Below are 13048 nucleotides of genomic sequence, written 5' to 3' on the forward strand. Positions count from 1 at the left end.
GGGAGGCTGAGACAGGCAGATTGCCTGAACTCAGGAGTTGGAGACCAGCCTGGGCAACATGGTGAAACCCTGTCTCTACTAAAAATACAAAAACTTAGCAGGCTTTGGGAGGCTGAGGCAGATGGATCTCGAGGTCAAGAGATCGAAACCATCCTGGCCAACATGGTGAAGCCCCGTCTCTACTAAAAAGTACAAAAATTAGCTGGGCGTGGTGGTGCATGCCTATAATCCCAGCTACTCAGAGGGCTGAGGCAGGAGAATTGCTTGAACCCAGGCTAGTCTCAAATTGCTGGCAACAAGTAATCCCACCACCTGGCTTCCCAATGTGCGGGCATTATAGGTGTGAGCCACCATGCCAGCCCTCTTGTAGCGGAATGTTCGCACAGTACCTGGCCACAGTGACCCTATTGTAATTTCTCATGCTTAGGTGCATCTCGATCCTGACAGTACCCTGAGATCCTTATTTTCCTCCTAAGCAGGATTGGCAGTGGGGGGCACTTTGCCGTCCCCTCGAGAAGTGACTCTTACAGAGCGGCTCCTGGATGGCCCACCACCTCATTCACCAGAGACTCCTCAGTTTCCCCCCAAAACTGGAGCTGTACTATACACTGTTAAGAGAAACCAGGTTGGGCCTGAGGTTCTCCCCTGCGCCAAGGCATCCCCCAGACTTCAGAAAGAGAGAGAGGGCCAAAAGGCCGTGGGTGAGTCAGAGGCTTTGATGCTGGTCTGGGATGCATCCGAAACTGAGAAATTGCCTGGTACCGTGGAAACCCCCGCTTCCTTCCTGAATCCTGTTTCCTCAAAGACCAGAGATGCAGGGAGAAGACATGTGTCCGGGAAACCAGAGACTCAAGAGAGATGGCTGCTCTCAAGCAGAGCTAGGGTGAAGACAAGAGACAGGACGTCCCCTGTTCATGAATCTCCATCAGGAATTGATACCTCAGAGACTTCTCCCAAAGCCCCTGATAACAGAAATACTACAGAACTCATGAAAAGCTAAAATGTTTGTAAATATCAACCAGAACAATAGTTAACAGAATGGACTAAACTAATAGAAAACTGAAACAGGCTGGGCTCAGTGGCTCACACCTGTGATCCCAGCACTTTGGGAGGCTGAGACAGGCAGATTGCCTGAACTCAGGAGGGAAGCTGACCGTGTGATCCTCACCATGTGCCAGGAGCAAGGAGCACAGCCACAGACCTTCAGCATCATCTCCCAGCAGCTGGGAAATAAGACCCCTGCTGAGGTAAGTGGCCTGTGGAGGGAGAAGGCCCGGCAAAAAGAGTTCAAGGTGGCCAACTAAGACAAAGACCAAAGGAGGAGTTTTCAGAGCCAGGACACTAAGTGGTTATTGTAAAGGTCTGATCTAAGGAAAGGCTCGACTCATCAGGCTGGTAGTGGTTCTAGAAGAGAAAGGACACTGGATTTTGAGGATTTTTTTTTTTTTTTTTTTTTTTTTTGAGACGGAGTTTCGCTCTTGTTATCCAGGCTGGAGTGCAATGGCGCAATCTCGGCTCACTGCAACCTCCGCCTCCTGGGTTCAGGCAATTCTCCTGCCTCAGCCTCCTGAGTAGCTGGGATTACAGGCACGCACCACCATGCCCAGCTAATTTTTTGTATTTTTAGTAGAGACAGGGTTTCACCATGTTGGCCAGGATGGTCTTGATCTCTTGACCTTGTGATCCACCCGCCTCGGCCTCCCAAAGTGCTGGGATTACAGGCTTGAGCCACCGCGCCCGGCGAGGATTTTTTTTTTTTGAGACAGAGTTTCACTCTTGTTGCACAGGCTGGAGTGCAGTGGTGTGATCTCAGCTTACTGCAACCTCTGCCTCCTGGATTCAAGTGAATCTCTTGCCTCGGCCTCCAAAGTAGCTGGGAATACAGCTGCCCACCACCATGCCTGGCTAATTTATTTTTTTTTAGTAGAGACAGGGTTTTACCATGTTGGCCAGGCTGGTCTTGAACTCCTGACCTCAGGTGATGCGCCCAGCCAGGATTTTGAGGTAGAAGCCCTGAGTTCCATTCTAGTTTTGTTTTTAGGAGGCGTGTGACTTTGGGCAAAACATTTAGCTTCTTAGTGTCCTTACTATAAAGACATCACTCTCCCAACCTTGCTGTGTGGAATAAATAAAAAAGTTCCCAAATAAGACTGAAGCGCTTCATGGATGTTAACCTGTTTCTAAGGATCGGTGAATACAGCCCTCCTTCTTTCTCAGGTTTCCCACCGTTTTCGAGAACTCATGCAGCTCTTCCACACTGCCTGTGAGGCCAGCTCTGAGGATGAGGATGATGCGACCAGTACCAGCAATGCAGACCAGCTCTCTGACCATGGGGACCTTCTATCTGAAGAGGAGCTGGATGAATGAGACTCTGGGAATGCTTGGGTATCAGCTACACAGGACCAAACCCAACAGGCGCCCTGACACCAGCGAGGAGGGGAGCTGCACTCTCCCTGTACAACCCTTGCACCCGGTTTACAAAGCTGGACGGCAGGGGCCCAGGATGAGGACAAAGGCTGGAGGTTGGAGCCGGGCCCAGGGGCTGTGCCATCCTGGGCATCCTTCAAGGTCTTTTATGAAAACCTTAGGGATGTGCTCTGTAAATAGCATCAAGTGAGAGTGGAGCTCAGGTCCTTTCTCTACCTTTTTTTGCTCTGACGGCATATATTTATTGTTCTGTGGTCTAATCACAGGGTTTCTAAACGTAGTAAGTGCGTATGTTGGTGTCGCTAGTCTTGCCACACAGCTTCTCTGCACAGAGACCTGCATCCAGCAGTTGTTACTGCCAGCTAGCGCCTCCCCAACACTGGGAACTTGAGTCCACGAGGCTGTCAGTCACCGTCCCGGTAGCACTGGGCCAGGCTTCGCAGCTCCTGCAGCAGCTCTGCTACGTCATCGTGCTCCACTCCGGCATCCATGAAGCTGGCCCAGCGCCGCACATCGAGTTTGGTGAGGTCTCCGGCCAAGGCTTCCAGAGTCCGGTGCAGGGACGAAGAGGAACACAGTGCCCCAAACACTGGGATGCTCTCCACTGCTGTGGAGGGAGAGAGAAGCCAGACCTGTAGGTGGATTATTCTACCCCAGGGCTCTGTCAAACTGATAAGGAAGTCCACCCTTGGCAGTCTTGATTGTAAACTCAGTAAATTTTGTGTACTGCCCCCCTTAGTACACCAGTACTCCAGAGGAGGAACACTTCTTGGGAGCCATAGGGTGAATAAAGGAATGGTTAACTGTGGCCTCCTGAAGCACTTTTAATCCAGGGAAGGAGATGGTAAAAACTCTCCCATACTTGAAATGTTTTCTTCATCTCACACATACCTGCTCCCTTCAGGGAACCATCCAGAACCAAACCCTGTGGACTGCAGCTTGAGAAGAGGTGGGGGTAAGGAGGAACCACCCTGCAGGGAGTCAGCAGCAGATGGGAAGAACTGGGGGGGCAGAGAACAGCCGTTAAGTGAAGTCAAGGGAGGGCTGAGGTTGGCAAGAAGGGCAGGAGCGAACTGTCACACTGACCTCATGGCTCTAGGCTGCTGCTGCTGTAAATACTGGGCCAGCACTTCTTCCCCAGTGGTACACGCGTGCAGGGAGGAGGGTGGAGGAGTCCCTGGGGTAAGCTGACTGCCAGAACAAAGCCCAAACCACCGTTAGACTATAGCAGCATGAATAAAAAACAAAGAATTCTTTTTTTTTTTTTTTTGTGATGGAGTTTCGCTCTTGTTACCCAGGCTGGAGTGCAATGGCGTGATCTCGGCTCACCGCAACCTCCGCCTCCTGGGTTCAAGCAATTCTCCTGCCTCAGCCTCCCGAGTAGCTGGGATTACAGGCAAGCGCCAACAGGCCCAGCTAATTTTTTGTATTTTTAGTAGAGACGGGGTTTCACCATGTTGACCAGGATGGTCTCAATCTCTTGACCTCATGATTCACTCGCCTCGACCTCCCAAAGTGCTGGGATTACAGGCTTGAGCCACCACGCCCGGCCTAAAAACAAAGAATTCTTATGTTCTTCTGTAATCCCAGCACTTTGGGAGGCCAAGGTGGGCGGATGAGGTCAGGAGTTCAAGACTCTACTAAAAATACAAATATTAGCTGGGCATCCTGGTGCATGCCTGTGATACTAGCTACTCCGGAGGCTGAGGCAGGAGAATTGCTTGAACCAGGACCCGAGAGGCGGAGGTTGCAGGGAGCTGAGATTGGAGTACACTCCAGCCGAGGCTACAGAGTAAGACTCCGTCTCAGAAAAATGGATTCTTATGTTCTCAGGCCATCAGCTCGATCAAAATGTTCAGAGACTTTTTTCCTTTTGTAAGGGGTGGGGAGGGAACAGTATTAGAATGGCCCAGAGAAACCAAGGAGAAAAGGACATAAAACGAAAATTGACACGGGCCCTAAGGACCAACAGGTCTCACCTTGTGTGGCAGGCTCTGCCTATACCCCTCAGCACCACTGACTGGGCAAAGCAACGTGTTCCAGAAGGGTCACCACATGCAGACAGCGGGGTCCATGGGGTGGCTCCTCGAAGCTGCATCAGGGAATCAGGAAGGGACTGGCCTGGAGCCAAGGGGAAAGGGATGGTTGCTCCTGCTGTCACCACCTAAAGATAAGGAAGAGAACAGGTTACAGGACTTCCTGAGCACTGGGCCAGCCCCTCACAAAGCGTCGTACCTTTTTCCCACAGAAGCTCAGCATGTCAGCCAGCTGAACCATGGAAACTGGGGAGGCGCACAGGCGATAAGGAGCAGTGAGTGTGTCCAGGGCTGTAGCCAGGATGGCACTGTGGTGGAAGGGCAGAGTGGCCTGTAAGAAGACACCAGGGGGGCACTTGGCCTCGGGCCTGGAAGAGTGTGGAGGCAGAGTATTAACGGCAGAGAGATCCAGGGCATGAAGCAGGGATACGTTTGGCCCCAGGCTGGACAGGCATAGGACACTGTGACCTGAGTGGCCACATCACAGCTGAGTTCAAGCTCAGGCCTCAGGGACAGCCACTTACAGACAGTGGCTGACTTGGGACTATGAGGAGGCCCCACAGCCAGCTGCAGTCAGAACAAGAGCACCGAGCCTTACATCATAATGCAGGTAAGGGAACTTGACAGGTGGCTCGGGTCGCAGGCCCAGGCTCCCATCCAGGGACAAGGGGCAGACGAGAGAGCTGTGAGCAGTCAGGTGCACGAGACCAAAAGCTGTGTTTAATAGACGATAGACGTTTCTCTGGGCCTCCTGGGGAAGACAAGAGCGGTCTGCATTAAGCAACTTTCCCACTGGGATTCTCGTTTCTCCCTCCCTCCCCACCGTGTGACTGCTTACTCCTCCAAGTTCCACTCACCCCACGATGGCAGGGACCAGGTAGCAGGCCCCACGTTATTATTCCCCGCCCTGAATATTCATCTTGTAGCATCTCTGCAGCCTTAGCGCCCACCCCAGAGAAGCCATCGTGCAGGTCACACAGGATCTGGAAGCCCTGGGCAGAGGTGAGTGACGAAAGATAGTTAGGGAGGAGGATGAGAAGAGCTTCCACCCTGGGGCACACATGGCCACACCACTACCTGCAGGTAGTCACATTCCTCCACGTAGAAGTGCAGCCTGTCCTCCAGCTCTTCCTGGTACTTGGGTTCCTTTAGGACACTTTCCCCTTGGCCAAAAGCCTCCAGCCGACCTGCTTCCCTGCCACAAATAAACACGACCCAAGACTTGCATCTCTTCCTCTCAACTCCTCAACCTCTTGTCCTGGGGAAGGGCAGGGAAGATGGCCTCAAGAGCCTCATCCAGCATTGGTGAGGACCCACGTTTCTTGCCTCACAGCCTCTGGGGCCTCCATACCCATCGTGATTGTACTTCTGAATCATACAGATGCTCCGGGGATGCAGATGGACTCTGAGGAAGTCTGACCAGACTCTGATGCTGCCCTCTGTAGGGATAAGTGGTTTTGGAGTGGTAGACGTGGTGAGCTGTGGGGGACCTGAAGACAAGTAGAGGAAACGTACCTTTCTCCACATTTCTGCTCCACCCAGACCCCCATCCACCAGTATCTGGGGAAGTCTCACCTTTGTCGTTGGGAATGGATTTGACCCTCCAAACACCATCACTACTCAGCACACCCTGGGAGGGGTGAGAAAAATCCTCATTTAGTTCCAGGCAGTTTAGAGGAAAAGGTTGATTTATCCTCGAGTTGGTTGACCACATCACACAACCTCCTTTCTGTTCATGGAGTCGCGGTCCTTAGGAAAAGATGTGCTTTTTCCAAAAATATCATTTTAAGTCATTTAAGGTGATTAAAATCCTCTTTTACCTGCCCCTATGGAGGCCCTCGGGTTGTAGCACTGGGTTAAAAAGTTCAGGGCAGTGGCCCTCACCTCTGCACTCAGAAAGTCCTGGAGATAAGGGTTCTTGGGGTAGAGTTCCTCTTTGTGTGTGGTGAGCTTCCCCTGCCTGAAAGAGATTGGAGATTGATCAAAGAAACTGCATTCTGATGAGTTCTCCAGCGTTCTACATACACACACGTTCCCCACCCCTCTCATCAATTACACACCATGCTATTGCAGCGTCCAGCTGTTTGTCCTTGTAGAGTCCACCTTCCTCTTTTAGGGAGCTCAAACTACCTGTACAGAAATAACAGACAATGTTAGGTCAAAGCCTGGGGCACCCTACCCCTCTAGCTAAACTTCCTGATCACCTGCTGTCACCAGCTCTCCAGCACTTGGCTCTTCCAAGCTTTCTGGGATATACACCAGTTGGGGGTGGGGGGGAACCTAGGCATAGGATAATCTAGATTCTGTATTTCCGTTCCCAGCTTAGTCATTAGCTATGGGACCGGGGTCAAAAACTACATTCAGCGGTCCGACAGGAGTGCTGCAGTTCAAGTCCTCGCCGTCTCCAAGGCCTAGCAGCGTGTTCCCGAGATGGCTCTGGAGCAGAGTAAGTTTTAACGTCCTGCGCCCCTCGGGTGCTGGCACACTGCGCTCAGCTCTTCATCTCTGGTCCTTGAACTCAGGAAGGTGGGAGCGTCTTGAAGCGAACGGCAGGGCAGGGACTCGGCACACGGAAGGGAAACACGCGGCATCGGCTGACCCTGCCACCACCTCACCCTTCAGATCCATGAGGATGAGTCGCGGCGTGTAGGTCTCCTGGCCGTGCAGCGTCCGGCCCGTACGATACAGGACGTCGGGGCACAGCTCTCCCGGCGGCTGCTTAGCATCGGTCGCTCCGCCCAGCGCAGCATCCTGGGGAGGCAGAGAGGACGAGGCAGGCCGGCTGAACGTCGGGACTGTAGATCCCGAAGGGCTCCGCGGGGGCAGCTGGCGACAGACCTCACCTGCTGGTTCCACCAGTGCGCGCCCACGAAACCGGCAAAATGTCCCAACTGCAGTGTGAGCACCTCCCGGGCCCCGCCCGCCATACCGCGCGGCTCCACGGGGCTGCGGCCCTCCAGCCCCGCCCGCGCTCGCTGCTTCTAGCCGATTGGCTAAGCCGGCGCGCGGACGAGTGTCATTCTCGGCGCCCTATTGGTCCGCAAACACAGCCTTTCCCATTGGAGGAGCGGTTCGCCGATCCTTTCCTCCGTTTTCCTGGGTGTCGCCCAGTCTGGTTTCTCCGTGGTTGCGTGTGAGGGGCCGGGCTCCACGGGCCACGCTGGTGCTCCTGCTCCAGGCTGGAGCGGGTTGGGCGCTGTCTCCGCCGCTCACGTGGGTCCCCCCGAGGCCCTGCCCGCTACTTCTCCTGCGTCTTATCCCTTCTCACAGATCTCTCCGCTGGCTGATAGCTCCCGGAACAAAAATAAAACCTTGCCAGGAAAGCGCAAGCTCCCCTAAAGCTTCCCATGCCCCCTCATCCCTTCACAAGTCGGATTTCGACTAATACGCTGTCGACTGGCCTAGTTACCATCTCTCTATCATTAATGTATTTATCTCTGTGTATCTAACCCCTTTGGAAATAGAGTATGTATCCGTTGGCCTGTAATCCCAACACTTTGGGAGGCCGAGGCGGGCAGATCACAAGGTCAAGAGATCGGGCCTATCCTGGCCAACATGGTGAAACCCCGTCTCTACTAAAAAAATACAAAAATTAGCTGGGCATGGTGGCGCGTGCCTGGGTCCCAGCTACTCAGGAAGCTGAGGCAGGAGAATTGCTTGAACCCAGGAGGCGGAGGTTGCAGTGAGCCGAGATCGCGCCACTGCACTCCAGCTTGGCGACAGAGTGAGACTCTGTTTACAAAAAAAAAAAAAAAAAAAATATATATATATATATATATATATATACACACACACACACATATATATACATATATATACACATATATATATATATTCTGCTGATTATAGCTTTTGGGATTGTTTCTAATTGGGGGCTGTTAGGTGCTATGATTAACATTCTTGTGTATGTTTACAAAGATAAGACAAATACTGGTTGGCACTGAGGCTAACGCCTGTATTCCCACGTTTCGCTGAGGCTGGGGCAATGGGATTGCTTGAGTCCAGCATTTCGAGAATTCGAGGTTAGACTGGACAATGTAGTGAGAGTCTTCTTCCCCCACCACCCAGCCTCTCTATAAAAGAATTTTTCAAAAACGTAGGCAGCCCACATCTGTAGTGCTAACTGTAGGCTGAGGTGGGAGGATAGCTTCAGCCTAGGAATTCAAGGCTGCGGTGAGCCATAATCACACCACTGTACTCCAGCCAGAGACAGAGGGAGACCCTATCTCAGAATTTTAAAAAGTGACAAAATGTTAATTGAATCTAGGTGAAGATTACAGGTATTCTTTTGCACTACTCTCTGAACATTCTTGTAGGTTTGAATTTTTTTCAAAATAAAAGGCTCTTATCTATTCTGAGCTCTTTGTATTTCCACATGTATTATATTTAGTTTTATTTATTCAGTTTGAGACGGTCTCACTCTCTTGCCCAGACTGGAGTGCAGTGGTGCAATCTCAGCTCACTGCAGCTTCCACCTCCTGAGCTGAAGCGATCTTCCTACCTCAGCCTCCCAAGTAGCTGTGATTACAGGCATAGGCCACCGCACCCAGCTAGTTTTTGTATTTTTTGCACAGATGGGATTTCACCATTTTGCCCAGGCTGGTCTCCTGAACTCAAGCGATTTGCCCACCAGAGCCTCCCAAAGTGTTGGGATTACAGGCATGAACCAATGTGCCTGGCTACCATTTCACATCTAAGCGTGATATGGGCTGAAGTTTCTGTAGATACTCTGACAGTTTAAGGAAATTCTCTATTCCCAGTTTGCTAAGAGTTTTGATCATAAATAGATTTGAATGTTTTTCACTGCTTTCTCCAAACCAATATAATTACATTATTTTATCCTTCCTTTGTTGTGCTAATTAATAAATCATTTGATTTTCTTTTTCTTTTCTTTTCTTTTTTTTTTTTTGAGACAGAGTTTTGATCTTGTTGCCCAGGCTGGAGTGCAGTGGCGCCATCTCAGCTCTCCGTAACCTCTGACGCCCTGGTTCAAGCAATTCTCCTGCCTCAGCCTCCCAAGTAGCTGAGATTACAAGCATGTGCCACGACGCCCAGCTAATTTTTGTATTTTCAGTAGAGATGGGGTTTCACCATGTTGGCCAGGATGGTCTTGATCTCCTGACCTTGTGAACCACCCGCCTCAACCTCCCAAAGTGCTGAGATTACAGGCATGAGCCACCGCGCCTGATTTTCTTTTCTTTCTTTCTTTTTATTGTTTAATTTTTTTGAGATGAAGTTTTGCTCTTGTTGCCCAGGTTGGAGTGCAATGGAGTGATCTCAGCTCACTGCAACCTCCACCTCCCAGGTTCAAGTGATTCTCCTGCTTCGGGCTCCTGAGTAGCTGGGATTACAGGCATGCACCACGACACCTGGCTAATTTTGTGTTTTTAGTAGAGACAGGGTCATGTTGGTCAGGCTGGTCTTGAACTCCTGACCTCAGGTGATCCAGCCGCTTCAGCCTCCCCAAATGCTAGGATTACAGATATAAACCACCACTCCTGGCCTTTGATTTTCATGTAATACTATCTTGCATTTCTAAAATAAACCCAAACTCATTTATGTTGATTATCTTTTTAAAATACTGGATCTGGGCGGGGCGCAATGGCTCAGGCCTGTAATCTCAACACTTCAGGAGCCGAGATCACACCATTGCACTCCAGCCTGGGCAACAAGAGCAAAACTCTATCTCAAAAAAACAAAAACAAAAATACTTCTATTAGGACAAGTGTGTTAATCATGTTTTTCAATCTTTATGTTCTTACAAATTCCTTTGTCTCTTCTACCAATTACTGAAGTATATTAATTCTGTAACCATGATATTGTATTTATTTTTATAATTTTTGTTGTTTCATTTTTCTGTTTTTTGAGACTGAGTCTCATTGTTGCCCAGGCTGGAGTGATGTAGCACAATCTCAGTTCATTGCAGCTTCTGTCTCTTGGGTTCAAGCGATTCTCCTGCCTCAGCCTCCCCAGTAGCTGGGATTACAGGCTCTTACCACCATGCCCTGCTAATTTTGTATTTTTAGCAGAGAGGAGGTCTCACCGAGCTGGCCAGGCTGGTCTTGAACTCCTGGGCTGAAGTGATCTGCCCACTTCGTCCTCCCAAGGTGCTGAGATTACAGGCATGAGCCACCATGCTTGGGCAGTTTTCCAGTTTTGAAAAAACCTGCTGAAATTTTGATAGTGATTTTATTGAATCTATAGTTCAACATGGGAATAATTGCCATCTCAATATTATTGAGTAATCCAGTCAATGAACAAGGATCATCTTTCCATTTAGTTAGATATTTTACATTCTCATCAGGAATATGGTTTTTAATGTACATTTTGCAACTATGATGTTGCTACTGCACTGAAGCCTGGGTGACAGAGTACAAAATTAGCCAGGTGTGGTGGCGGATGCCTGTAATCCCAGCTACTCAGGAGGCTGAGACAGGAGAATCACTTGAACCCAGGAGGCGGAGGTTGCAGAGAGCTGAGATCCCCCTATTGCATTCCAGCCTGGGCAACAAGAGTGAAACTCCATCTCAAAAAATAAAAAAAGAGAAAAAAATGTTAGGGACATGTTAAAACGATACAGAAGCTAGTTTGAAGGAGCTTTCTTTTTCCTCTTGAGACAGTGCCTCACTCTGTTGCCCAGGCTGGAGTGCAGAGGTGCAATCAGGGCTCACGGCAGCCTTAACTTCTTGGGCTCGGGCAATCCTCCCACCTCAGCCTCTCAAGTAATTGTGACTACAGGTTAATGCCACCATGCCCAGCTAGTTTTAAAATTTTTTTGGTGGAGGTGGGGTCTGTAATCCCAGCACTTTGGGAGGCTGAGGCAGGTGGATCACAAGGCTAAGAGATCGAGACCATCCTGGTCAACATGGTGAAACCCCGTCTCTACTAAAAATACAAAAAATTAGCTGGGCATGCTGGCGCATGCCTGTAATCCCAGCTACTCAGGAGGCTGAGGCAGGAGAATTGCCTGAACCCAGGAGGTGGAGGTTGCTGTGAGCCGAGATCGCGCCATTGCATTCCAGCCTGGGTAACAAGAGTGAAACTCTGTCTCAAAAAATAAATAAATAAATAAATAATATAAAAGCAATGACGGGCAAGGTGGCTCACGCCTGTAATCCCAGGGCTTTGGGAGGCTGAGGAGGGCGGATCACCTAAAGTCAAAAGTTCAAGACCAGCCTGGCCAATATGATGAAACACCGTCTCTACTAAAAACACAAAAATTAGTGTGGGGTGCACCTGTAATCCCAGCTACTCAGGAGGCTGAGGCAGAAGAATTGCTTGAACCCAGGAGGTAGAGGTTGCAGTGAACCAAGATTGCACCACTGCACTCAAGCCTGAGTTACAAAGCCAGACTTTGTCTCAAAAAACAAAACAAAACAAAACAAAAAACGCCTGGGCACAGTGGCTCACGCCTGTAATCTCAGCACTTTGGGAGGCTGAGGCAGGCGGATCACCTGAGGTCAGGGGCTTGAGACCAGCCTCGCCAACAGGGCGAAACCGTCTCTACTAAAAATACAAAAATTAGCCAGGCATGGTGGTGGGTGCCTGCAATCCCAGCTATTGGGGAAGCTGAGGCAGGAGAATCACTTGAACTCAGGAGGCAGAGGTAGCAGTGAGTCAAGATCAGCAACAGAGCAAGACTCCATCTCAAAAAGAAAAAAAAAAGAATATATGAATGCACAAACATTTAACAAACAAGGGATATAGGCAAAGTGTAATATCCCTTAAGTTTTGGCTATTCCATACTGATGACTCTAGAATGCTGACAAATAGTAAAAGGCTCTATGGGTACTCAGGATTGTTAACTGAAGGCAAAAAAAAAAAAAAAAAAAAAAATTCTATGGTGGCTTCTAAGGCAGCAGTTTATGCTCATGGGTATTAAATATCAAAAGGAGGACTGTTTAGCATCAAAAGGCTTCAGGAAGCTTTTAGCCCAATTTCCTTTTGTCACATTGACTTTACCTTGTAACCTGCTTGGCAGTAACATCCCGAAGAAATCATGACGAATGAGCTCAGAGTGCTCTACATCTGGAGCAAAGGCTGTTCTTTCCTTTCTTTTTTCTTTTCCTTTTCTTTCTTTCTTTTTTTTTTTTTTTGAGACAGGGTCTTGCTTTGTTGTCCAAGCTAGATGCAGTGGTGCGATCACAGCTCACTGCAGCCACCTCCTGGGTTTAAGCAATATTCTGGCCTCGGCCTTCCAAAGTGCTGGGATTATGGGGATGAGCCATCGTGACTGGCAAAAGCTTCTCCTTTAGCTATCAGATCCCTGTTAGCAAATTAAAGCTGCAAGGCTACCACAGTAACAGGATAACTGAATCTAACAGACAAAAGAAAAGACAAGAAGATCTTACCATCTGGAATATGTAGTATCAGCCAGTCCTGTTTTGCACAGAAATGAATGGCAAAGACTGGGCTTTACTGTTCCCTTCTCTCCATCTAAAGTACATGTTGTTGAAGAAAACATGACTAGAAGGGTCACTTCTACTGTCAATAGTGCTTACATTTTTGTTTGTTCTTTTTTGTTTGTTTTGCTTTTTTGAGATGTAGTCTCAGGCTGGAGTGTAGTGAGTGGTATGATCTTGGCT

At 49.5% G+C, this 13048-nt stretch overlaps 2 protein-coding genes across 6 annotated transcripts; one reads left to right on the plus strand and one right to left on the minus strand.

Moving 5' to 3' along the window:
• The first annotated feature begins 310 nt into the window (after nt 1–310).
• LOC120360196 (GON-4-like protein) lies at nt 311–3235 on the plus strand. Its single transcript, XM_039460249.2, has 2 exons — nt 311–1247; nt 2218–3235. Exons 1-2 carry the CDS (start codon nt 1170–1172, stop codon nt 2365–2367), a joined length of 228 nt encoding a protein of 75 aa, XP_039316183.1. The 5' UTR covers nt 311–1169; the 3' UTR covers nt 2368–3235.
• On the minus strand, nt 2121–7986 carry LOC120360195 (protein misato homolog 1). 5 transcript variants are annotated; one of them, XM_039460243.2, is made up of 14 exons: nt 7307–7984; nt 7079–7214; nt 6524–6593; nt 6348–6423; nt 6039–6093; nt 5815–5953; nt 5541–5658; nt 5321–5455; nt 5062–5214; nt 4663–4794; nt 4407–4591; nt 3514–3618; nt 3319–3428; nt 2121–3031 (listed from the first exon to the last, which is right to left on the minus strand). In XM_039460243.2, the coding sequence occupies exons 1-14, from the start codon at nt 7388–7390 to the stop codon at nt 2832–2834; spliced, it is 1698 nt and encodes a 565-aa protein (XP_039316177.1). In that variant the 5' UTR covers nt 7391–7984; the 3' UTR covers nt 2121–2831. The 5 variants fall into 5 exon arrangements, with proteins under 5 accessions (XP_039316177.1, XP_039316176.1, XP_039316178.1 ...); XM_039460242.2 differs by having other exon boundaries at nt 2121–3034; nt 7307–7982; XM_039460244.2 differs by having other exon boundaries at nt 2632–3034; nt 5815–5902; nt 7307–7986.
• Between the last annotated feature and the right edge of the window lie 5062 nt (nt 7987–13048).

This window comes from Saimiri boliviensis, chromosome 19 (genome assembly GCF_048565385.1).
Source record: "Saimiri boliviensis isolate mSaiBol1 chromosome 19, mSaiBol1.pri, whole genome shotgun sequence".
Classification (NCBI taxonomy): domain Eukaryota; kingdom Metazoa; phylum Chordata; class Mammalia; order Primates; family Cebidae; genus Saimiri; species Saimiri boliviensis.